The 25,109-nt window shown below is 39.8% G+C and overlaps 1 protein-coding gene across 1 annotated transcript in view; it reads right to left on the bottom strand.

The window, feature by feature from the left end:
- Nucleotides 1–4,664: 4,664 nt before the first annotated feature.
- Nucleotides 4,665–25,109, bottom strand: part of tulp1.S (TUB like protein 1 S homeolog) — a 71,364-nt gene continuing 50,919 nt past the window's right edge. The window contains exons 7-13 of the mRNA XM_041583842.1: nt 23,654–23,748; nt 22,697–22,867; nt 21,978–22,090; nt 15,016–15,124; nt 10,994–11,092; nt 10,585–10,756; nt 4,665–4,885 (exon numbers count right to left, since the gene is read on the bottom strand). Coding sequence (XP_041439776.1) covers nt 4,752–4,885; nt 10,585–10,756; nt 10,994–11,092; nt 15,016–15,124; nt 21,978–22,090; nt 22,697–22,867; nt 23,654–23,748 — 893 coding nt within the window. The 3' untranslated portion in view covers nt 4,665–4,751. The remainder of the gene's footprint in view (nt 4,886–10,584; nt 10,757–10,993; nt 11,093–15,015; nt 15,125–21,977; nt 22,091–22,696; nt 22,868–23,653; nt 23,749–25,109) is intronic.

Below are 25,109 nucleotides of genomic sequence, written 5' to 3' on the forward strand. Positions count from 1 at the left end.
TGTTTTGGAAAAAAACATGTTTTCCTGTGATAGATTCCCTTACAGGTATACAATATACACGATACTATGGGTGTGATGTCACGCCAGGGACATGAAGTCTCAGAGACCAGTCAACAGATTAGGAGTTTTATGCTTTATTAACAGAACAAGAGAATATTGCAACATTCAACAATGCGACATGTAGATAAATTGTATAGTTTCATCAGTGACCACAGGAGGAGGGCATCAGCAAGCCGTTATACACACAAGAGCCAATCCATCCCATATGCAGGAAGCTGACCTTCGTAACAGCTGTCAGACTCCCATAAGTCTTTGCATGACATAATTTGCATATGCACAGTGACTGACACTGAGTTCAGAGTTTCAACTCTCACTATAGTAAATAGACTACATATCAATCCCGTTCATCAGGATCATCCTGATGAAGGGTGGGTGTTGGTGTTCCCCCCCGAAACATTGACTGTTTGGTGGCTGAATAAAAGGGGATACTCCCCGACTGCATTAACCAGTGTGTATGCGGATCCGTTTTCTATACACATGTGTTGCTAAGGGACCCGGCCGGGTCAACGGAAGAAACGTACCACCAGTTGCAGGATTGCTGAACTACAGGTGTGCGGTAGGAGAAATTACATTGTATGTCTACAATTGTAGACATAATACAATGAATTAGAGCGGGTTGTAAATAGTCCAGGAGTCTGAATTCAGTCAGGTCACATAGTGTGACATGAAACCTGACCCTAAATTAAGGCCCTGTCTTGTTAAATTACTCCATACATTTGAATTCATAAATCTTCCTTTCCAGTTCAGTTTTAAAGTTCCCTTTTAGAATTAAGACCTGCATGTCCTGAAGACTGTGATTTTAACTGCAGAAGTGTTGCCCCACTGGTGTATCACATGATTTGGTGTTGATTTTATGTTTGTGATATAGGTGCCTCCTGTAGAGCACCTAGTACATGTAATCATGTAAAGCACATTGGATGAAGCACATGAATAGTAGTCCAGAATGGTGTATACTTTTTGTGTATTCAGTATAGCAACTTGATCTTTGCACAGGATGTATTTGCAGGTTTCACGTCTGTTGCTGTTGCAGGGAAATGTACCTGCTTTAGTTGTTTCAGTAAGAGCACTTCTGACAATCATTTTCCTCAGATTAGGTGGTTGTCTATAAGACAAGAGAGGTAGTTCCGGGAATATTTCTTTAAGTCGGGTATCTGTATGGAGCATGGGTTGCAGGTTTCTGGCTATTTTTCTAATAATGTTCAGTTGTGGGTTGTAGGTAACTACAATAGGTACCCTGTTAATTTCTGTCTTTTATTTGGAATCCAAGAGCGTGTCTCTGGGTATTTGAGTTGCTCTGTGAATTTGATCATCAATAACCTGCGGATGGTATCCCTGATTAACAAAAGTTTTCCGTAAGGAATGGAGATGTTTATTTCTGTCATCAAGGTTTGAGTAAATCTGGTTGTATCTCAGAGCCTGGTTAAACACAAATGATTTTTTAATGTGATGAAAACTATCCCACATAAAATGTCGGACGGCCTGTTGGTTTTTGGTATAGGGATGTTTGTATGGTTCCATTTTTGATGTAGATGGTTGTATCCAAGAAACTGAGTAAGAGTGGTTAAGGGTAAGGTTGATGGTGGGGTGGAATTGGTTAAATCTTTGGTGGAATGCCAATAGTTCTTTTTCTGATGCTGTCCATATAATAAGTATGTCATCTATATACTGTAAATAGGTTAAGGGCCTGATGTTGCAGGAAGCCAGGAAATTTTCCTCTAACTGGGCAATAAACAGATTGGCATACTGAGGTGCCATTTTGCTTCCCATAGCACTTCCCATCAGTTGGAGGTATATGGCATCCCCTAATGAGAAGTAGTTGTGTGTCAGTATAAATCTGGAAGTGGACCTATATTGGCCAGTTTGTTTAAAAGGTCACGGGTGTCTTGTATAAAGCTGGGTATTTTTCTTACAATTGGCTTCAGGATGTTTTCTACCCAGCCAGATATGCCCTCAGTATCATCCAATACCAGAGATGATGGGTCGCCCTGGGTTTCCTTCTTTATGTATTTTGGGTAACATGTAAAAGGCACCAATTCTGGGGTTCACAGGTATCAAGTCCATTAAGTGTGTCTGCGGGGAGGGGGGAGAGACCACTGATAGCTTGTCTTAATTCCATTGTATAGTTATGAGTTGGGTCCGCTCCCAATTTTTTTATAATATGTGGTGTTAGACAGTTTATTTATGTAATGTACAGCTGGATTCCTAACTACAGAGTGAGAGAGAAGCACACACACACAGTTTAGTACTTTGCACCAGGGCCGGGCCAGGCCAGCTGGGCTCCCCAGGCAACCCAGCCAGCCACATCACCCCTGTGCCGAACGCCACTACATGAGCGCGCGCATGCACGCCTACATGAGTGCACGCACGCATGCACGCTGAACCACTGTGTCACCCCCTCCCTAAGGGATTTGATCCTGAAACACATTAGGCCTTTTCCAGCAGTTTTGCTAAAATAAATTCTGTCCAGAAGTGCCATCTATTTGCTAAGTTTTACCCTGATTATCTACCTTGCTATCGTTGACTGCCAAACGTTTATCTGTATTACTTAGCTTCACAGTTGTATTTCCTATTTCCTAGTGCTTTCTCACAGATTCATACAATCCAAATTGGCTTGATTTTGGTTGATTTCGGAATCCATTGCCAGTCTCCTAAACTTTCCATGCCATCCATGTGATGATGTTGGTCCTCTGCTGCCCACTCTCCTTACTCCTTACCACACCTCTAGAAGATACTTTGCATTCACCTGTAACCTCCAAGATAATTTAAAAGATGTACCAGCTTCTTACCCACCTCAACACCAACGTTTCTATTGAACCAAAAAGGTTTTGCTTTGCAACGACGTTCCTTGCTTACAAGTGGAATATACTGACAAGTATATTTATCAAGCAGCATTTTAAAGACTTCCCATTTTTGTTCTGTGTTTAACCCTGTGAAAAGCATTTCCCACTTAATATGTTGCAGACATGCCCTTATACTGTCAAAGTTTGCACGTCTGAAATTTAGTGTTTTAGTTATTCCCTTATAGAATTGCTTCTGCAACAGAATCTCACAGGAGACCATGTTATGATCACTATTCCCTAAATGCTCACCCACACAAATGTTAGAGATGAGTTCAGTATTGTTAGTTATTACAAGGTCCAAAAGAGAGTTATTCCTAGTAGGTTCTTGAACGAGCTGGAATAAAAAGTCAGCATATTTACAAACCTACAAGCTCTTAGCAACCCCATTACCCCAGTCAATGTCTGGATAATTGAAGTCACCCATAGCAAGAACTTGACCCAGCTGTGAAGCCACTTGTATCTGCAAGAGTAGCTGGGCTTCATACTCGACACTTATACGAGGTGGTTTATAGCATACACCAATGATAATTCTTTTTGTTACCTTTTGCCCAGTCAAAATCTCTACCCAGAGTGATTCTACACCCTCACCAGTGCCAGCTATTGTTATTTCTTTAGCGCATGGCTTTAATTCAGGCTTTACATACAAACACACTCCTCCACCCTTTTTAATCCCTCTGTCCCTCCTAAAAAGGGTGTAACCATTTAAATTCACAATCCAGTCACATGTTTCATCCCACCAAGTCTCAGTGATACCAATTATATCATAATTTTTAGAGCATGCAATTAATTCTAGGTCTCCCATTTTACCTGACAAACTCTGTACATTTGCCAGCATACAGCGTAGGTTACTACTTTTACTTTTGAAATTAGCATTACTTAGTGGAGAATTATACGTTAAGTTAGTATTATTCTGTTTTCCTTGTAACAGAGGGACCTCCTTAGCTGGTAAACTGTATGCCCCCCTCACTCCTCCCCCATGACCCCTTACTAACCCCACTGCCCCGTGTACCCTAGCTTCCCCATAATTCTTTATCTCACCCACCCCCCCCTTGCCTAGTTTAAACACTCCACCAACCTCTTAGCCATTCTTTCCCCTAGCACCGCAGACCCCCTTCCATTGAGGTGCAAACCGTCATGACTGTATAGGTCTGTGTCACATGCAATAGTGATTCAGATATATATTACCCAATCAGAATCTTCGAAATGGGGAGAAAACCTTATGATTTGTGCTCCCATTGTGGACTAATAAATCCAAACTTTTTTGGTATAATTTGGTCTAGTCCACCAAAAGACAAGTTTTATTTAAATAAAAATTCTGGTGAGTGATATAGACTTCACACGTTAGTTTGCCTCCTGGATATTTTGGATGATCTCATTCCCACCAACTTTGCCCACAACTGATATCAGCCCCTGCTAAGTTACAATAGGAAGGTCATTATGATGCATTGGATAGGCACTCAAACGCAAACTGAACTTGCGCATCTGGCACACTTTACATACAGCTATCCAGCTTAATCGTAGGAAAATGCATACTTCTGTATTTTCAAATGATAAAGCCAGGGCCCAAAGTATTTTTTTATTTATGGGGGACGTGATTTCCTTCGGGCGACAAAATGCTTCAAGTGACATTGAACTAACTATCGTTTACTCCCCAGGTATTAATCCCTAGGTCTCTCTCTCTCTCTCTCTCTCTCTCTCTCTCTCTCTCTCTCTCTCTCTCTCTATATATATATATATGTACACAAACAGCTAATGACTGAGCTTATTTTAAAAAGTTATTTAGTTATTTTATTAAGATTAACATCTATCCTGTTTCATAAATGTGTAGATGTGAAGACTTCTTTCGTTTTGTTATTCACATGCAAGCTTCCCATCAAAACTGGACAAAGCAATAGCAAAAGCTTGGACTGCACACATAGGATATTTATAGTCCATGGTAAAGGCGTCATCAGCTACTCGTCCAAACTGCATGATGATGTAATCCACTGTAAAACAAAATCAAAGATGTAGATTGTAGATGTAGATTGTAAATTGTCTGTAGGAAGGACAGTTCATAAACCAAAGTTATCCACTTTATAGCATTGAATTAGACAGAGAATGTTACATGAACAATGTAATTAAGCAGCTTGAATTTAGCGGAGCAAAACATGCTAGTTCAGCAGCATACATTTTGATACAAAAATTGACTGACTGGTTACCCTGGTGACCAAGCAGTAACCAGTAACCAATCAGTGACCTGAGTGGGGCAACATGGGTCATAACTGTTGCTTTTGAATCTGAGCTAAATGCTATGAATCAATTGCAATCTCACTAAACAGTTATGTCCCATGTGCAGTGTCGCACTGGCCCACCTGGATACCAGGAAAACTCCCGGTGGGCCAAGGTGTCGGTGGGCCCTCCTGCTTCTAAACATTTGCCCTATTTCATGGCCATTCCCTATTTCTATGAGAATAAAGAGGCTAAATAGATGGAATAATAGGTTATAGTATGTAAAGAAAAGAGACTAGGAAAAAAAAAAACATCTAAAGCCTCTCCAATTTGCCTCAGAGGGGCAAAAATTCCTTCCTGATTCCAAAATGGCAATCGAATTAGTCCCTGGATCAATTTGTACTATGAGCTATCTTTCATAACCCTGTATTCCCTCCTTTGTTAAAAAGCCATCCAACCCCTTCTTAAAGGAGAAACAAAAACCCCTATACCCCACCCCAAGTAGACCCCCCTCCCCCCTAACTTTTTACTTAACACTCGTTGCAGAGTCACAGCATCGGAGTTCACCACAGCCATCTTCCGGGTCTTCGGTGAGATGAGATGGAGCCTGGAGAAGCGGCGCATGCGCAGTTGGAGCAATTTACCAGTTTGCGACAACTGCACATTGCTGAAGCGCCGGAAAAAGACACAAAGAACCGGAAGATGGCTGCGATGAACTTGATGTGACTCTGCACCAGCACTCCAAGACTGTCGTCACATCACTACTGAGGATATAAGCGCAGTGAGGCAGCACGCAAGTGCCTGGGGAGTGATGAAAATGGAAGGAACACACAAGTGGGAGTGCGTTCCATGTATGTGCCCAGCAGCTGGCAGGTTGCGGTCTACCAGTAACACTACCGGGATCTACTGGTAGACCGTGATCGACGTCCTGGGCACCCCTTCTGTACGGCAGAATGGGGCCTTACCAGTGCTCTATACAGTGGAAGAATTACCCCTTCCTGCTGTGAATCAATGCCCCTTTTCATACAGCTCAAGACCTTATTTGCCCTTGATGCTGCTGACTGGCATTGCTTGTTACAGCCAAGATTATTATCTACAAGGACTGCATGGTCCTTGTCCATTATGGATTTGAACATTAAATCTCATTTACCACTTAGCTGTCCAGATTGCCAGTTTGTCAAGATCCTGTTACAAGAATGCTACATCTTGAATGGAATTAATTGGGCTGGATAGTTTTGTATCATCTATGTTTCACAAGGCAAGAGAATCCTCATGTAAAGTTAAAGCTTATTTAGTCAATTAAATTGGCTCCTGGCTTCATCCACATAACAGAACAGGAAGTGATTTTATATTTCAAATGTATGAATATATAAATGAGTAGAAAAACTGTAAAAGTTGTTTTATATATATATGGCTGTGTGGTGAGAGTAGCTTTTACAACTGGGTTGCCATGTGAGTTAGTCGAGCAAAAGATTTAGCTGTTCAAAAATTGCAGACCCTTGTCATCTCCACTGTGACTTTATACAACATGTAATGTCACAAGCATATGCAAGCAAACACTTCTCTCAGTTTTAGCATGGACTATCTTTACCTCAGGAGTATCAATATATGAAGGTTAGCAAACAGCTTTATCAAGATTTACCACGTTTCCTAAGTACGGATAATACACAGCAGAGTAAAATGGTTGACACAGACATATGTAGGAGTGCCAGTTATGTATTATGAAAATGGAAATAGTCTGTAAAATATATACTTCTTATAAGAGGAGAATCATAATAGAAGAAATAGAAGTAAAGAAGTTAATAGGGAAGGAGAGAAAGGTATTTAAAAGTCTGTGTGGCAGAAGCTGCTTTTAATGAATATAAAAACTATAATATATGTTGTAAAACAGCAATCCTGAAGGCAAAGATAGGAAATGAGGAGCCCACTGGGCAGAGGCTAACCACAAAAAGTTTTTTAGGTAAATTAATAGTAAAAAGATGCAGGTTGAGAATGTTGCTCCTTTAAATAATGGTACCAGCATGGTTGTAACAGATATAGAAAAGGGCAAATGTGCTAAATCAGTTTTCTTTTCTTCAGTGTATACAATAAAGGAGTCAGAGTTCCCAGACTCAATTCATAGCTGCATTATTGGCTCAGCTTTTTCGAGTCAGTGGCTGACACAGGATATGTTTTATAAAGCTTTACTAAAAATTTATGTGAACAAGGCACCAGGGCCAGAAGGAATACGTCCTTGGGTATTAGAGAACTTAGTTCAGTTTTAGACCAGCCTCTATTTCTGATTTTCTCAGATTCGCTCTCATATGGTATGGTACCTATGGATTAGTGGAAAGCTTATGTCATTCTAATTTTTACAAAGGTGACAAAACTATGCAGCCCAATTAATTTCATCCAGGATGCGGCATCATTGCAACAGGATCTTAACAAATCAGCAACCTGGGCAGCTAAGTGGCAGGTGAGATTTAATGGTTATAAATGTAAAGTCATGCATATGGGATGTAAAAATATGCAAGCCACTTAAACCTTTAATGGGAATGCACTAGGCAAATCCATAATGGAAAATGATCTTGGAGTCCGTGTAGATAATAAACTTGGCTGTAGCAAGCAACGCCAGCAGCATCACTGGAAAATAAGGTCTTGAGCTGTTTTAAAAGGCGCATAGATACTCACGAAATCACTTACTATCCAAACCTTTCAAAACACCACGTGGTATGAAAGGGAGCTGTTGCTGGGGACTGATCTTGTCTGTGAGGCGGACCACCTGTTCAGATCTGCGGGAAACTTACAACATTCGACCACAAGGGGACCCCCCAGGAGTCATCATTTTAACAAATTATTTACTACTACTCTGCCGTAATTATAAATCTCTACTGCTCTACCCTGCCGTCTTCGGATTATCTAACCGTGAGTAGCTTTCAATATCTGCAATTCGGGGAATGCTTACCCAATTCTCCCTTTTACAATCACTTGGCATAACCTTGGATCGTTATTGTTATCTCTGCTTTCTGTTATGGGAATCTGTACTTGACACTGACTGTTTATATTATCTTTCTTTTTTTTGTTTATTGCAATTCTATCACAAACTATTTTACATGTTCTTTTTGAAAACTAATAAAAAAACATTTGTGAAAAAAAAAAAAAGGCGCATAGATTCGCAGGAGGAGGGGGTTATTCTTTCACTGTACAGAGCACTGGTAAGGCCACTTCTAAAATACGCTTACAGTTTTGGTCTCCAACAGGATATTATTGAATTAGAGAGGGTGCAGAGAAGGGTTACTAAGCTGGGGATCATGTAATAATCTCTCTAATGCTTTATTACCAGTAGGTTCTTTCAGCTGACACATGGTCACCCATTCCGATTAGAAGGAGGTTCCATCTAAATATACGGAAGGGGTTTTTTTTTACAGTGAGAGCTGTGAAGATGTGGAATTCTCTACCTGAATCAGTTGTAGTGGCTGATAGATTAGATAGCTTTAAGAAGGGAATGGATGACTTTTTAGCAAGTGATCAAATACAGGGTTATGGAAGATAGCTTGTAGTACAAGTTGATCCAGGAACTGGTCTGATCCATCTTGGAGCATTTTTTTCCCCTCTGAGGAAAATTGGAGAGGCTTCAAGTGGGTTTTTTTTTGCCTTCCTCTGGATCAACTGGCAGTTAGGCAGTTTAAAATTAAGTTAAAAGGTTGAGCTTGATGGATGTGTGCCTTTTTTTCAACCCAGCTTACTTTGTGTGGTAAACAGTTATAAGCTCTCCCCGGTTATATAAACAAGACTGGGAGGCATTAATCTCTTCAATCCTCTATTAAAAGTTCAGTCAAATAAATATTTCCAATATTTTGAAAGACAGTTTTGAACACCATAGAATTAAAGGTATACTGAAATTAGTTATCTCTGCATGCAGCAAGTCACTGATCTCAACAAAATACAGATCCGACCTTTTTATCCTCTCCACAGCCAGCAGAGTTGGCTACAGATCGTCTGCTACAGAAAGCAGAATCGTGAGCACTGCCACAGCAGTCTCAGGACTGGATTAGCAGAGTTTGCAGCAACGGAACTGCCAAAATCAGCAGTAGAAATAGCAGGTCAGGGCTGTTATATCCTCAGGTCAGGGGTCAGGGTGGTTTTGTCCTCAGCAGTGGTGTAAATACCTGGGGAGTATAAGGTGCGACTGCACCTGGCTCCCCCCACCCCCGTATGGCCTGATGGAGTCACTCCGCATGTGCACCAAAGCCTGAAGGTGAGCACGAGTGCCATATCTTCCAGTGAGTCCAGTCCTTGCACCAAGGTCGTGGTCCCCTAGCTACACCACTGGTCCTTGGGCCTGGAAGTCCAGGATCAGCCTGCTGTTAACTAGCAAAAGATTTGTGCTAGTAAAGGGAATGCTAAATAAGGGGTAGCATCAATTGGGAAGTGTGCATGTACTGATATGCCATTAAATTGCTTGCAGTGGTGTCACTAGCCATGGCCTGGCCATGTGCCCTCCCCTCTCCTGCCCTGCCACCCGTATAATACCTTTTCATGACTCCGGCATACTCCAAGTGTGTATTAACTCCCGCTGCATCCTTTGCTACTGATTGCAGGGGGTTCAGTTTGTTCAACATTGATGTTTCTGAAGTCATTAAAAACACAGCAAAGAAACAGTCTAAATGATTTGCTTATTGCACCAAGCACCTCATTCACTAAAATAGGTTCAGCCAACAACCTAGTACAGGATACAGTTATGAATTAGTGCAAGTAGAAGCAAGTATCTAGTGTATTCCATTTTACTGAGAACAATTGTGAGCTACTTTTTTCCCAGGACTTTTTACTTTCATTTTGCTGACACATAGGTACACACACAGTACCCTTGGGCAGTAAAGTATTCTTGGCCAGACCCAGGTACAGTATGTGCAACCAGGCACCACCCCCCTCCAGACATGCATTTTCTCACTGGCAGTATGAGTGAAAAAGAAAATCTCTTCAGTTCTATTGCTCCAAAGGGCCAAAAGGTGTGGGCCTGGATGCAATTGCACCCCAGTATTTACACTGTGGCACACTGTTCTCCTTTTTGTGTGCCAAAAAACCTTAATTAAGCCTGCTTAATAATTTTTTGCATAACCAACATTTGTGGGCTGCAGTAACACATTTTAAAGCATGTATTAAGTAGAGCCAGGAAAAAATTCCTCATATTGTTGATCCATTAAGTCTAAAAGCACAATTGTCAAGGCTCAGTTTTGTATGCTCAACTCACAAAGCAGCATAAGAAATCTGTTTACTGCCCATTGGTTTTTATGGGAATACTAACCAACTTGACTTTCTTTATGCACTGTGCTTGCCCTGCTCTCATTGATGTGATAAGTGAAAAAACATTTTTTGGAAAGAGTCATTGAAAAAGGTACACTGGCATACTGCTACATGGTAATAATACATGTGTGTTGGTTTGGTTTTTGGGTATAAATTAAATTGCTCAACCAAAAGACCCATCCCTTTCCCTTACGGTCATCAGCGTGGACAATCTGGAAATTTTTGACAGATGGATGTGTAACACGGCCATGGAAGTTAAGCACATAGGACTGTGTTTCATCATTCCACACTGGACTCTTGTTGTGCAACTGAATGAGATTCTCCATGTTCTTGTTCTGCCATCGCTGAAGGAGTCCATCATTATCCTGCAGGAAAATAGAAAGGGATTAGGAATATTACAAGGGTGAGGAGAAATTCACCTATAGACAGCAAACTGGAAATATTAACTGAATATGTTTAACTTGTTGAAGTTAAGATTAATACTGACGTTAGTTATACAGGACATACAGTAAATACCTACTTATATTATGATTTCAACACCCATTATATCTCAAATTATTAATTTATTTATACCTAAAATAAATATTTCTTATATCACTCACATTTCGGGGACGAACGGGGACTCTTTCGCAGTCTTCATCCATCCCTGGTATTAGTACTGTCATTTTACGAGGCCCTTTAAACCCCAAAACATTTGTTTCCTGCAAAAAAAACACAATAGGTCTTCACAATATTATTGACTACTTTTTTATTTGCTCCACTAGTTTGCAATCTAATATAAATTTAAGAGGGCTCAGTTCCCAGTAATTCTTTAAACATATACAGTTGTGTTTAGAATAATAGCACTAACCTGATCAATCACTGTTTTTGGTATTTCTACATGGCAAATAATTTTCTAGTAGGTGCAGTAGAGTGAGTAATAGAAAAACCAACAGACCCAACAGTCATGACATGCCTGCTGCTGAGTCTCTGTAATTGAATCATTAATTGAGGCTTGTTGAAAATAATAGCAGTATTCAAAATGATAATAGCTTGTTCCAAATAATAACAGTGGGGTGTTCAATTAGTTAGGGCAGTAAAAGTTGTGCAAGCTGGTTATAATGTATTTCTCTTAATAAAATGGGTTGTTCCAGACATTGTTCAGAAGAATAGCGTACTTTGATTAAAAAATTGATTGAAGGGGGGAAAACATGTAAAAAAATGCAGAAAATGATAGGTTGCTCAGCTAAAATAATCTCAAATGCTTTAAAATGGCAGCCAAAATTACCTGGAAGAAAATGGACAACTACAATTCAAATGAAGAATGGAAGAATAGCCAAAATGGCAAATACTCAATCAGCTCCAGGAAGATTAAATACAATCTAAAATTATCTGTGAGTACTGTTACAATTAGAAGACGCCTATGTGAAGCCATGCTATCAGCAAGAAGACCCTGCAATATCCCATTGTTGAAAAAAAGACATGCTGAAGTTGCCAAAGAACACATTGACTGGCCTAAAGAGAAATGGTGCAACATTTTGTGGGCTGAGAAAAGCAAGATTCTTTTTGGGTCTACTGGCCACATACAGTTTGTCAGACGACCCCCAAACACTGAATTCAAGCCACGGTACATTGTGAAGACAATGCAGCATGGTGGCGCAAGCAAAATGATATGGGGATGTTTCTCATATTATGGTGTTGGGCCTATATATCACATACAAGAGATCATAGATCAGTTTCAATACATACAAATACTTGAAGAAGTCATGTTGCTGAAGAGGAAATACCCTTGAAATTGGTGTTTCAACAAGACAACAAAGCCAAACACACCAGTAAATGAGCAACATCTTGGTTCCAGACCAAAAAGATTGACATTATGGAGTGGCCAGCCCAATTCCTGGACCTTAATCCAATAGAAAACTTGCGGGGCGACATCAAAAATGTTGTTTCTGAGGCAAACCCAAGAAATGCAGAAAAATTGTGGCATGTATCAAGTGCCAGAAGTCAACTCTATTCAACACAGATGTGCAGCAGTTGTCAGAAACAGTGGTTATACAACTAAATGTTAGTTCAGTGATTCAAAGGAAAGAAACATTTTTCAGTTTATACAGTGAATCTTTGATTTTGTGCAGTCATTACTATAGCCTAATATTACCTTTTCTTCACTTTCTGTAAAGTAATAACACAAAGACATTTTTTTCATGTTTTGATTTAGAATAGAATGTGCAGCGTTCCCAGTGAATTTGCGTAAATTGATAATTGATAAAATAAGGATTTTGAGCTTTGTTCACTTTTTTTTTAACACACTGCTATTATTCTGAACACAACTGCATTTTAAAGGTTCTACAGTTATAGACTAAGATTATCAGATCATCACAGACTCTTCTAGAATATATAACTAGGAGGGCTGGACTAATTGCATTTCATTTTAGCTCTATTGGACTTGGGCTTAGATAAACTTTTTAAAGTCAGAAGGTCAAGCCATGTAGCAGGGTAGCTGTAAAAGTTGCAAGCTGATGTACACATCACTACAGGGGGTACAAATACAGGGGGTACAAAGAGGAAAAATACAAAGGAAAAGCCAAGTCAGAAAAAAGAATGAACAGTCATAATGGACAGAAGAAATAGTCAAATAACAGCAAAAACTCAGCAAAAAGCAGACAATCCATAAAATGGGGGTTAACCAAATTAAAAAAACAGGGGCTCTATATGAAACTTTTGGGCCTGTACAAGTTATTTATGTGGGGCTCCCATGAACACAGGCATGCAGTGTCAAAACTTTTGGCCATGCCCCTTGTGTGTGTTTATCAAATGATCAACTTGCAGTTAGGTAGGTTTTGTTAGGACAAAAGCTTGAACTTGCAGGATGTATTTTATTCAGTCAAAACTACAATGACACAAACCCACCAACTGTACTGAAATGCAGGGGTATAACTGTAAAGGAAACAGACCCTGCAACTGCTGGGGGGAGGGGGCATGAATTACAGGGGGCCCAGTGGGACTGATAAGTAGCTGTAATTAGTTTTTTTATTCAATGAGGTTCAGTCAAGTTTGCCCTAAGTTAAAAGAACACTAACACCAAAAATTAAAGTGTTAAAAAGGAATGACAATATAATGTAGTGTTGCCCTGCACTGGTACAACTGCAACCTACAGAAGGCTGGGGATGCGTACTTCTGCAATCCCCATCGCTTCAACGCATGTGCACGCGAGTGGAGGGAGCCGCAGGATGCTAGGACCCAGCATCCCAGGGGTGCCTCGGCCCGGAATTCAGTCTTGCGGATTTAAAGGCGCATGCGCGCTGACGTAATGACGTCAGCGTGCAATGGCGCCAAATTCAAAAGTATTAAAGGGACATTCCCACAGTTTGTCATTGCCCGTGATAGGATTGTAATCCTGGTGCTCCTGAGCCTTGTGCTATTTGTCTGCTTCCTTCTGAACCTGTCTGATTCCTGTTTTGAGCCCTGCCTGGCTATTTTGACTATTCTGATTTCTGGATCCTGACCTTGCCTGCTTACGACTACTCTTCAGTTTAACCCCTCGATTGATCACCCGGTTTTGACCCTTTTGCCTGTTTGACGATCCTTGCTATCTGCCTGCCTCGATCCAGCCTGCCTGACTATGATTCTGCCTAATCCTTTGTACCGTGACCTTCGGCCCAAAAAGACTCTGCTAACAGCCGTGCCCCTTTGCCAGCCAGAACATCTCGCCTTGCACCCCTCGTTAAGTCCAGGTGGCATCCAAGTAAGCTGAGGGCTCCTCCCGCAGCCCAACGGTGGTCACACTACTGGTGAAGCCGAGCCGAGACCAGGGTACTTGGCATTTGTTCTGGTATCGGGTGCCGGCCATGACAATGTGTAGGGCATTATAACAACTCTATTTTCTTTATTAAGGTTTCCTGGACTTGTGTAATGTAATGTATTTGCTGCAACATATACGTCCATACAAATTTATAATTTCCCGCCATATGCAAATTAGCCTGAGCGAAGACCTCTAACGAAGTTGCGCTAGGCATAATTGAACGCTAGAGAATCTTTTGATTGTAAATTTACCCCCATAGACTCGATTATAATACAATAACCAAAATTGTAAAAAATTATATCCTTTTTCTCTGTAATAATAAAACAATACCTTGTACTTGATCCAAACTAAAATATAATAAATCCTTATTGGAATCAAAACCTGCCTATTGAGTTTATTAAATGTCTAATTTTTTATTCACTGGTGGTCAGTGTAGTTTACCCCTGCTGATCTCGTTTAGCTTTTCTGCATTGCCATTGCTTGATATGTTATTTGCACAAGCTTCTGTGCGTGTTACTTAAGTTTCTAAGCAAGTGAGGGCAGTTTTTATGGAAGTTACATAAATTGTGTAAGTTGTAATGAATACATAGCTTAGAGCTGGGCCTCCCTTCATATGTGAATTTCCTTGAGCCCGGCACAACACTAACCCAAGCAACAACCCCCTGCTAGTATTGCCTGCGACTCATCCCCTCACACTGATCAAGCTTCTATTTCAGACAATTCCATGTAGAATTTCCCTTCACAATAATGTTCTGTTTCTGTTGACTTAGGAGGTGAACTGAAAATAGTTGGTATACTACAATTAATGTTAAATCCATATCTCCTTATCCTTAAACTGATACTTACATACGCAATGGCTGCCAGTTCCTGTCGTACATTAGACCAGTCAGAGTTGGCTTTGTCTGGACTTGCACCATTATCAAATACTGTGAATTTTGTCCCCATCAGATTTGATCTGTAATTTAAACAAATAATACAATCATATTAAGAAACTGTTCTCTGTGAACATTTAAACATATTTAGAGACACAGGATACTGCCAAAGGTTCTCGTTGGCCAAGGACCAAGTCTAAAGCACTGCACAAGTGATATGAATGTTGTCCCAAAAGCCAAACAATAATATCAGACAGATTTGTCCCAATTTGTGAGTAACAACCCAGTCAAGCATGGGTAATATCTTTCGAGGTAGTTTGGTTTGAGCTCACTTTCATCTTTCCCACACAGCCAGTGTTAAAGGAGAAGTAAAGCTTAACTAAAGAAGTAGGCTAAGAATTTTGTACATTACATTTTGTGATTCTGTACTAGCCCAAGGCAACCACAGGACTAGCAGTGAAGATTTGTGCCTCTGAAGAAGCCCCCATGAGCTCCTCATCTTCTTTTCTGCTGATTCAATGCACATGCTCTGTGCTGCTTTCACTGAGTTTAGGGACTGATGCACAATATACTAAATATATACTGTATAATATAAATGTCACAATCTAAGACTAACTAGTAATGAATACAGATTATTACATAGCAGCACAGAAACCAGTGTAACTAGCATCAGAATTTCGGTAAGTGATGGCTTGTCTAGGGGCACGTAACTTCGTAAAATAGCCCTGAAGAACTGATTATTAAGTATAAACTTGGACTGTGGGGTTGTAGTAGATGTGCTTTATTAGGATTTTGCCAAATCATTTGCTACATTACAACATAAAAGACAGCTTTGTAAAATGTTTGTCTGTTGGCCTTGGTAATGTCGTATGCACATTTATAGGAAACTGGCTAAAGGATTGTGTAAAAAGGGTGGTTGTCAGTGGTACATTGATTACTTGGAGTAAACAATCAAGTTGGGTTTGGCTTGCCCTACTGAAATACTTATCATAGCTTCCCATGATAAGACTAATTTAGAAATTCCTTCTCATATATCTCTTCTCTTGTCTTCAGACATTATTGGCCAATTCCATCATTCCTTAGAGCCACAGCCTGGTCATACCACCCATTTCCACCATTTTTTTCTACATAATCCTTTCTCTCTTGCTGCTTTTAATATTTAGAATGTAATTCCCAAGAAAATCTTCTCTTAGTCTCTTCCAAAAAAACCCAGTAAAGACTACCTTTGGGAGTATTTGTGTGAAATCTGACTTGGTTCTGCAACTTGCAGTGACAATTACAATAGGCTGCAGCACTCACCCAATGTGTGTCTGGAATTTACCCACCCACATGGATTGTAAGTTCTTTGGACTATGGAGTACCTTCTTTTTGGTTGTGTAAAGCTTAGCAATTAAAGTAGATAATAGTAGTAATAAAATTAGCAAACACAGACAGCACTGTGTATAGGGCAGTTTTACATTGAACATTGAGGCAGTCAAAGGACAAATGGCCCAATTACTGGAACACTTTGTAAATACACGATTATGACACGATTATGACACCTAGTTACCACATAAATGCCAACGTCATTGGTGGGCCCTATACACAGCACTGTCTGAGTCTGTTTTACATTAAACATTATTGATAAGCAGTCTGAAGATCTGCCAGGATTCACTTTTTTTTTTTTTTTAAAGGTACGTTTTATTTCTTATTTTAAACACACACATCAATCATACATACAACAAATAAGTACACTCGCAGACTAAACTGTAGAAGTTAGGCAGGAAGAAAATATGGCACAGGCTATCACCAAGCATAACACAATACAGTTATTGAGCAGTTGAGATGGACACTATCAAACTCAGGTGAAGTTTACATCTGAAGGCTAGGTTGGGACCCTCGAGGATAGCTAGGAGAAAAAACCATGAAGGATTTCATAATAAGAGATGGATTCAGCTAAGACGTGCTATAGAGGGGTTGGGTCAATGTCATTCCACAAGCCCCTAATTTTATCAAATTTTGTTGGTATTCCCCTAACTTCGTAGGTGAGTTTATATAGGGGTACTGCTTTGTTAACCAGTTGTATCCAAGCATTGAGAGAGGGTGAGAGGTTACCCATCCAGTGTAGGGCTACAGTTTTTTTTGCATAAAAGAGTAGGATACGAAAAGAGATTTGAGTATATTTAGTTGGGATTATCTCTTCTAGGACCCCCAAAAGGCAAACTGTAGGTGAAATTATTCTCAGAAAGTCAAGATTATCCGCTAGATAGTTTACGACTTGTGTGTCCAAAAGCTCAATATGTCGTGGCAATCCCAGATTAGATGGAAGAAATCCGCAGCTTGTTGGTGACACAGGAGTCGCAGGGGATCTGGCCCATCAGTTTGAGTCGTGTGGGAGTTATGTAAATATGATGCGTAATTGTATATTGTATTAGTTTGTCTTTCAACGATATCAGGCCAGTGTATATGTGTTCTGTTGCTTCATCCCAGTTATCTTGCTCAAGGCCTACAATTTTGGAATTCCACCAGTCTTGTGCTGATCGAAAAGGTTTGGGGGCGGATAGAAGGAATTACTGGTAGAGCCGGGACACCAGCTTTGCTGGATTGGGATCATGAAGAATTTCTTCTATGACTAGGCAGGATTGTTGGGGGGTAAGACTGGCCAGGATTCACTTTTAATCATTTTTTTCGCTTCACATCATGTTTGTGGGTGCAAATGCCTCACTTGTGATGCTAATGTGCAGAGAGGTATATTTAAGCCTGACTTCTAATGGCTACCAACATTCATGTTACTTTGTTCCCTATTTGCAAAAATATTAAAAGTCTAAGCCTGAGTCTGGATATCCCCGATGTCGCTTTTATTGATCCTGATGTGTGTTGGAAAACTTCTTGCACTGTTTCCAGATACATGTGGTAAGGGGTCTTATTTTAGTTCCTTACATACATCGGTGACTTTTTGTTCAGGTGGTGCAGTCTTTTCTGGGTGTCTTTTAGAAATTTAGCAATTTCAGAAATTGCACTCTGTTTTAGATTCCGATAAGACCCGTCTGGCCTATCATGTTTACTCTGTTTGCTTATTTTGGACCCAGTGTGTTTTTCGATTGTATTTTATTATAATTAATTCTTTAAGTGCCAGCAGACGTTCACATTTCATTTGCACTTAGGGAAAGGGCACACCTGGAGATTTGGGGAGATTTAGTCGCCCGTCGACTAATCGCCTCTTCTTTGGGGCGACTAATCTCTCCGAACTGCTTCCCCGTGTCTTCCGTCTGCTTCAATGAAAAAACACCTGCGCCAATACACTTGCGGCACTTCGATTTCCTCATGAGTAAACTTCGGGCGACTTTGGAAATCCCGCGGCGTGAGTGCATTGGAGCAGGTGTTTTTCCAGTGAAGCAGACGGAAGACACTGGGAAGCAGTTCGGGGAGATATGTCGCCCCAAAGAAGAGGCGATTAGTCTTCGGGCGACTGAATCTCCATGAATCTCAAGGTGTGCCCTTACCCTTAGTGCCAGTCATGTTTTTAACATTTTGTGCTCTCTCTTTTTATGGGCATTTCCTGCGTGGGATTTTTATTTTACCTAGGAAAACCATACATCATTTTTTCAGGAGGACCTAAGCTTTCTAAATCTGCCTTTTTTATGTATTTTCACTTTCAGAACAAGATTTATAGCTCTAAATACCAAAAAAAAAAGAAAAATTGCTATTTCGTATAATATAAGGATATACCCAGGGTTGGACTGCGGGGCCCTGGGCCCACCGGGACTTCAGTCCAGGGCCCTCTTACAGGCCCCCCCATCCCCCTACTGCGAGATGCCATGCGGCGCCCCCTCAGTGTGCATGCGCACACGGCGCCCCCTCTGTGTGCTAATGCACATTGCGCTGCGCATTGCCGAAAATCCTTTTTTTTTTAAAAAAAAAAAAAAAAAACAAGCATCGGGGGAGCCTCACAACAAGTCTCATTATTTGATCTATAGATCAAAAACTCCAGGCAGTAAATTACAGAATTTTTAAAGCACTACCCAGAATGTGGCATACTTTACATTCCAAAGCCAAATTATCCCGGAACAGTATGTTCACCCCAGGAAACAATATTTTTTTGAAAAGTACATGGGTAACCAAGTTTTTCTACTCCAAAGTACCAAACATCAAAGCTTTTTTTGAACTAAGTAATTTCTATAAAAATTAATGAAAATTCTGAAAAATCCCCTCAAAAATTTTATTTTGCAAGTGAGTATCTCCAACATAGCATTAGGTATCAAGAAAAAGCATCCTAAATATGAATGCCAGGGGTCCACTGAACAGTTTGATGCCCATTGTGCATAGGTTTACCAAAGTATCTGGAGCTTAGAGACCCCAAAATGAAATTAGGCCCATACAAATTGTGCCGGAAATCACTTTAGCCACTGAATTTTTTGTGGGATAAAAACACAAAACTGTATATTTTTGAAAGGTACACTTTCAGCCAAATCTAAAATGGGTAACCATGTCTTCTTACTCCAAACTACTGAGTTGAAATGCTTTCCCCAAATTGGTTGATTTTGATGAAATTCTTGAAAATTGTCTCAAAGCTTCCACTTTTAAGCATCTTATATCCCATTAGGTAACAAGGAAAAACATCCTAAATAAGAATGACAGGGGTACCAAAAAATTGCCTCAGCTTCCATTTCTAGCATTTTAAATCCCACATAGCATTAGGTACCAAGATAAAACATCCTAAATATGAATGCCAGGGTTCAATAAATAGTTTGATGCCCATTGTGCATAGGATTACCAAAGTATCTGGCATTTAGAGACTCCAAAATTAAGTTAGCGCACACCAAAGTCTTCAGCTACTGATTAATTAACACATTTACTGCATTTTTTTGCAGGGTAACAACACAAAAAAATGATTTGACCCCTCAAAACTATATATTTTTGGAATGTACATATTCAGAAAAATCCAAAATGGGTAAACATGCCTTTCTACTCCAAACTACTGAGTCACAATGCTTTCCAAAATTTTTTGGTTATGATGAAATACCTGGAAATTGCCTCAAAGCTTCCACTTTCCAGCATCTTATCCCACATATCATTAGGTACCAAGAAAGAACATCCTAAATATGAATGCCAGAGGTCTACTGAACACTTTGCCACTATGTGGTACACAGAGCCCCCAAATTATTTTTTTACAGCTAACACTCTGGCTGCTGTAATATAAGCACCCAGTAGCCATAAGACCCACTAATCGTACGAAGATCCTAGAAAACTATTATTACATTATATGTTCCACATTCTGTAACGTACCAGCATAAAACATCCTAAATAAGAATGCCATGGGTCTACTGAACAGTTTGATGCTCAATATACATAGATTTACCAAACTATGTTGTGTACAGAAGCACGCAAATGGATATACAGCAGACTAAATTTCCATTGGCAAAAACAAGTAACAAAAAACAATGCAGAATGCAATAAAATCATTAAAATCCAATAAAACCACTAAAATCGATGCAATTCAAAAACGGCTAAAAATGCACTAATAAAAATTTAATATAATCAAAAAATGGTATTGAGTAGTGCAGTTAGCAAAAACATTATTCGCAATGGTAATAAAACATTTAAAAAACTTGAAAATTGTGTATGCATGTTTTATGCGTGTGTGCGCGTGTGCATGTATGTGTTTAGTGCTGTGAAAGCCCCGCAATCCACAAAAAATGTATGAGTGTGTGTGAGTGTAAATGTAAGTGTGTATTAGTGGGAAAACTGTGTGATTATGTGTGTTACACTTACCTGGAGGTGCAGGCAGCAAATCCTGACACGTTGGGAGGACTGGAGGCTCTGGTGGAAGACGTCACCTTGAAACCCCGGGTCTGGGAGCATCACTAAAGGGAGTAGGAAGTGGAGGCAGCACCAAGTAGTAGCAGACACACGTGTCTGCTGTGCCTATGGGGCCCCAGGGGCCACTTTTCCTCCACTCCTATCGTTGCCTAGGGTGAGAAAAGAGCAGGAGGCTTGAAAAGCTTCTCCTCCTCTCCCCTATCCGGAAGTGCTGCAGAAAATAGTATCTACATTCTGTGGCACAATAAATTCTTAAAGGGTTAATCCCCACAACAGATGCTTGTTTTAAATGACTTCTTACAACTTGCTGTATCTAAGGTTAATGGTTGCTTTTATTTGATTTTTTTTGGTCAGGTTGTTGTCTTTTGTTTCTACTTCTGCTTACTATGATAATTAATGGGATTCCTGTTTTGGCTGCATTTTCTGGTTTTGCACTGCTAACATTAAAGTTTTTTTTTCTTCCTTCAGGAAGATCACAGTGATGAAATGATGGAATTTCTTTTGTTTGTTTGTTTATTAAAATCAGTTACTCTGAGCCTGTTGAGTGTGGCACATTTTTTGTTGCTTTATATGCTCTCTCTACCTTAGTATAGTGGGCACGCAAAATGCCAAAATGAATCACCTGGGTGCTGTATACAGATTCAGCATATGCTCCATAAGAAAATACAGTTCCTTTAGGAGGGACAGAAGGATTAAAAAAGGTAGAGGAATGTGTTTGTATGTAAAGCTTGAATTTTGTCCAAGCTGTCTCAGTTCCAGGTTATTGTCCAGGTTACATGGAGTTCATATCCTGCCCTTGTTTTCCTGGTTTTGACTTCCTGGTTTCTGACCCCAGCTTGTTAAATTTCTGCTAGTCTGTCGCCTGCCCCATTCTAGTGCCTGTTTTACTGACTGTTTACTTGCTGCCTGCCCTCACTGCCTGAACCTGGATGTGTTTACTGTCAGTTCCTATACAGTATACAGTATATATATTCTACTAAGGTCCCCATGGTTCCTTTTTGTAGAAGTTTGTGTCAAGCCTGAGAATGTTTTGTAGTTATGAAGCACATTGTCTCCATCAGAGAATAAAAGTTTTAGTTAAGCTTTAAATTTACATACAATTTTTGTTACCATATTGCATCAGAATTAGGGTCTGACCTTAGTTTTCCAATGAAATTTTCTCCACCTCGTGAGAGGTCTGTAGCATCAATAGAAATCAAATAATTTGATGTTTTGCTTTTTTTCCTCTTCCTTCCAGCCAGTAGGAACACCTATACAATCATAAGAAAATTCAAAGCATCTATATAGCTCAGAGCAAAAAAGTGACAGAAGTGAGGCCACAACAATATTTTCACAAACTATTTGAAGTAAAGACAGTATTTGAAGTAATTTCTTTAAAAAGAGGATGTTTATCTTTAGTTGACTAATTTGATAATAAAAGAAGTAGTGTAAATCTTAAAGATAGGCAGACATCAATCTGGAACGTGCAACAAAAGTAGATTCCAAGAGCCAAAAATTGAGTATAAAAAATAGAATACTTTATTTTACATTACATCTAAAAGGATAATGCCTGACGCATTTAAGTGTCCCTGCTCGACACGAAACGCGTCACGAATTATCATTTTAGATGTAATGTAAAATAAAGTATTATAATTTTTATACTCAATTTTTGGCTCTTGGAATCTACTTTTGTTTGACGTTTTGGATTGATGCCTGCCTATTGCTGTTTATTCGTGACAGAAAAGGCAATATAAACTTACATACATTGCACACATTGGTTGAGATGGAAAAGGTTGAGATGGAAAAGGAATTAAAAATGCATGCGTCAAGCTACATTTTTTATGTCAGATGTAAAATTTGTAAAGCAGAATCCTTACCTTTTTGTCATTGTCAAGATGGACATAGTATGTAGGGTACCATCCTCTATCCATTCCTTTCTTATCTCTTGTTACTTTGCACTTAATAGTTACTCCTTGTGGTGCTGGACGCAGAACAAACTCCTCTAGATTGTCCACTTCTATAACTGGTGAAGGTGGCCGTTCCTCTTTCTGAAAAAATAAAAATAGCTATTAAAATGTAATTCCTGTCCTATTATTGTATACCTAAATAACAAACTTAGTAAACATTCCATAGTGAATGCCTACACACACAGCAACTACTAGTTATATTAAAAGTTGCACTGTACCCTTATGTTTTGTTTTATTTTATTTAATTTTATTGGATATTATTCTACTTTTATTTTCCTTCTGTATAAAAACACAAAACCTTAATGAAAAGAAAGTAAAAAAAGAAGAGAGGTTGCAAGAGGAGAATATTCCTGTATTCTCATTATACTATGTAGAATGCTCAGTGCAACAAATTCTCTTTTATAAGTTCACTATTTCTACAGTGAACAAGAATTCCCACAGTCCAATCATTATTGGCTGTTTGTTTTATTGACCTAATTAAGGTACTTTGTGTTATTTATGGATTACATAAAATAAATAATATGTATTATATATGATAAATGGTAACACATGTCAAACAGTCAGATTGTTGCATTAATTGTTCTACTTGCAGCATGGACAAATGTGTCCAGTGTTCATAAATGAGCTCCACTGTGAGTAGAATTTGTGTTCCCCAGCCCTTTAACTATAACATTCTATTTGCATATTTTGCTAGTCCCTCAAACAACTGCTCGCATCTAACATTGGGGTGGCCACCTTTACATATTGTGTGTATAATAGTTGTACAAATCTAAACAATGAATTTGTAGGCCAGTAGGTCATGATATCACAAAAATAATATTTTGCAAGCTTTTGTTTGCAATAAACAATATTTATTTATGCTTTCACCTTCTTAGATTTTTTTCCCTTTTTCCCTTTCTTATTTGTGTTTTTTGTTGGCTCTTCTTCTTCCTCTTCTTCCTCCTCATTTGACTTTGATATATCTGAAAAGGATATTATAGACACCAATTAGAAAAAAATGCAGTCTTATTGTTCCTATGCACCGTTCTTGTCTCTTGAGCAAAATCAGTTTTAGTTTAATACAATATTATAGAAGAGACACATAAGGAATTTTAGAAGGAATTAAATTTATATTTGCTGTATACACCTTGACTATGTATACTGCACATCAGACAATTATGTAAAATGTGGTGCAGCCTCCCAGTGATGTTGCATGTGTAAGCATGCAGCTTTGGTGCAGTGCTGATGTCTCTACAACACAACTGTTTCAGTAATACTGTAGTTTAATTTCCTGCCTTGTTTCTGTGTGTGCTTCCTGTTTCTGGATTCTGATTTTGCTTTTCCTGTTCCTGTGTACCCTGACTTTTCCTAGATTCTTGTTGCTACAAAGTACTGGTAAGGCACAATCTAGAGTGGTCTACAATGCTCAAAAGGATGACTAAAGGTGGCCATACACGGGCCGATAAAAGCTGCCGACAGACCAAGTCGGCAGCTTATTGGCCCGTGTATGGGGGCCCCCGACGGGCTTCCCCGATCGAGATCTGGCCGAAAGTCGGCCAGATCTCGATCGGATGGGGTTAAAAATCCCGTCGGATCGCGGCCGCATCTGTTCGTTGATGCGGTCCCGCGATCCGACCGCCCGTTTGGCGAACGCTAGGATCCGATCGTTGGGCCCTAGGGCCCACGATCGGATCAGCCCGATATTGCCCACCTCAAGGTGGGCATATCGGAGGGAGATCCGCTCGTTTGGCGACATCGCCAAACGAGCGGATCTATCCGTGTATGGCCACCTTAAGATAATAAAGGTTGGATGGTTTCACTCACTCAAGCCAGATTATCTGATAGACACCCTAAGCACTTGCCTAGGGCCCGCCTAGTGTTAAAGGTCGGCCACCCAGAAAATCCCGAGTTTAAATAAATGGTGGGATCGCTGATCCGATTGCATGACTTTAATCATCATCATCATTTATTTATATAGTGCTGACAAGTTACACAGTGCTTGGTCCACATCCTGACTCCTGCCTGTGAGCTCTAGACTGCATCAGCAGCTTGATGAGCAGCTGAAGAGCTGCAGCGATCAAAGTACAGACTCGCTGCAGGTTATCTGTATTTGCCACCCACACATTTTGGGTCCTATACTATTTGCTGCCAGCAAAAGTTTTTCAGCCAGGGTTTGACTTTTCCAAATTGTTCCTTATAAAGTGATAATGGATTGGAGAAAATTCTGAGGAAAGAACAGAGGATGCTGGCCACACAAAGGTATAGGAAGGAAGATAGAGGCAGTTCATTGTACAGCTCCCCCAGGTATTTCCTCTCGCTTGGCTTATGTGCACCATGTATTATG

This window comes from Xenopus laevis, chromosome 2S, assembly GCF_017654675.1.
Source record: "Xenopus laevis strain J_2021 chromosome 2S, Xenopus_laevis_v10.1, whole genome shotgun sequence".
Classification (NCBI taxonomy): domain Eukaryota; kingdom Metazoa; phylum Chordata; class Amphibia; order Anura; family Pipidae; genus Xenopus; species Xenopus laevis.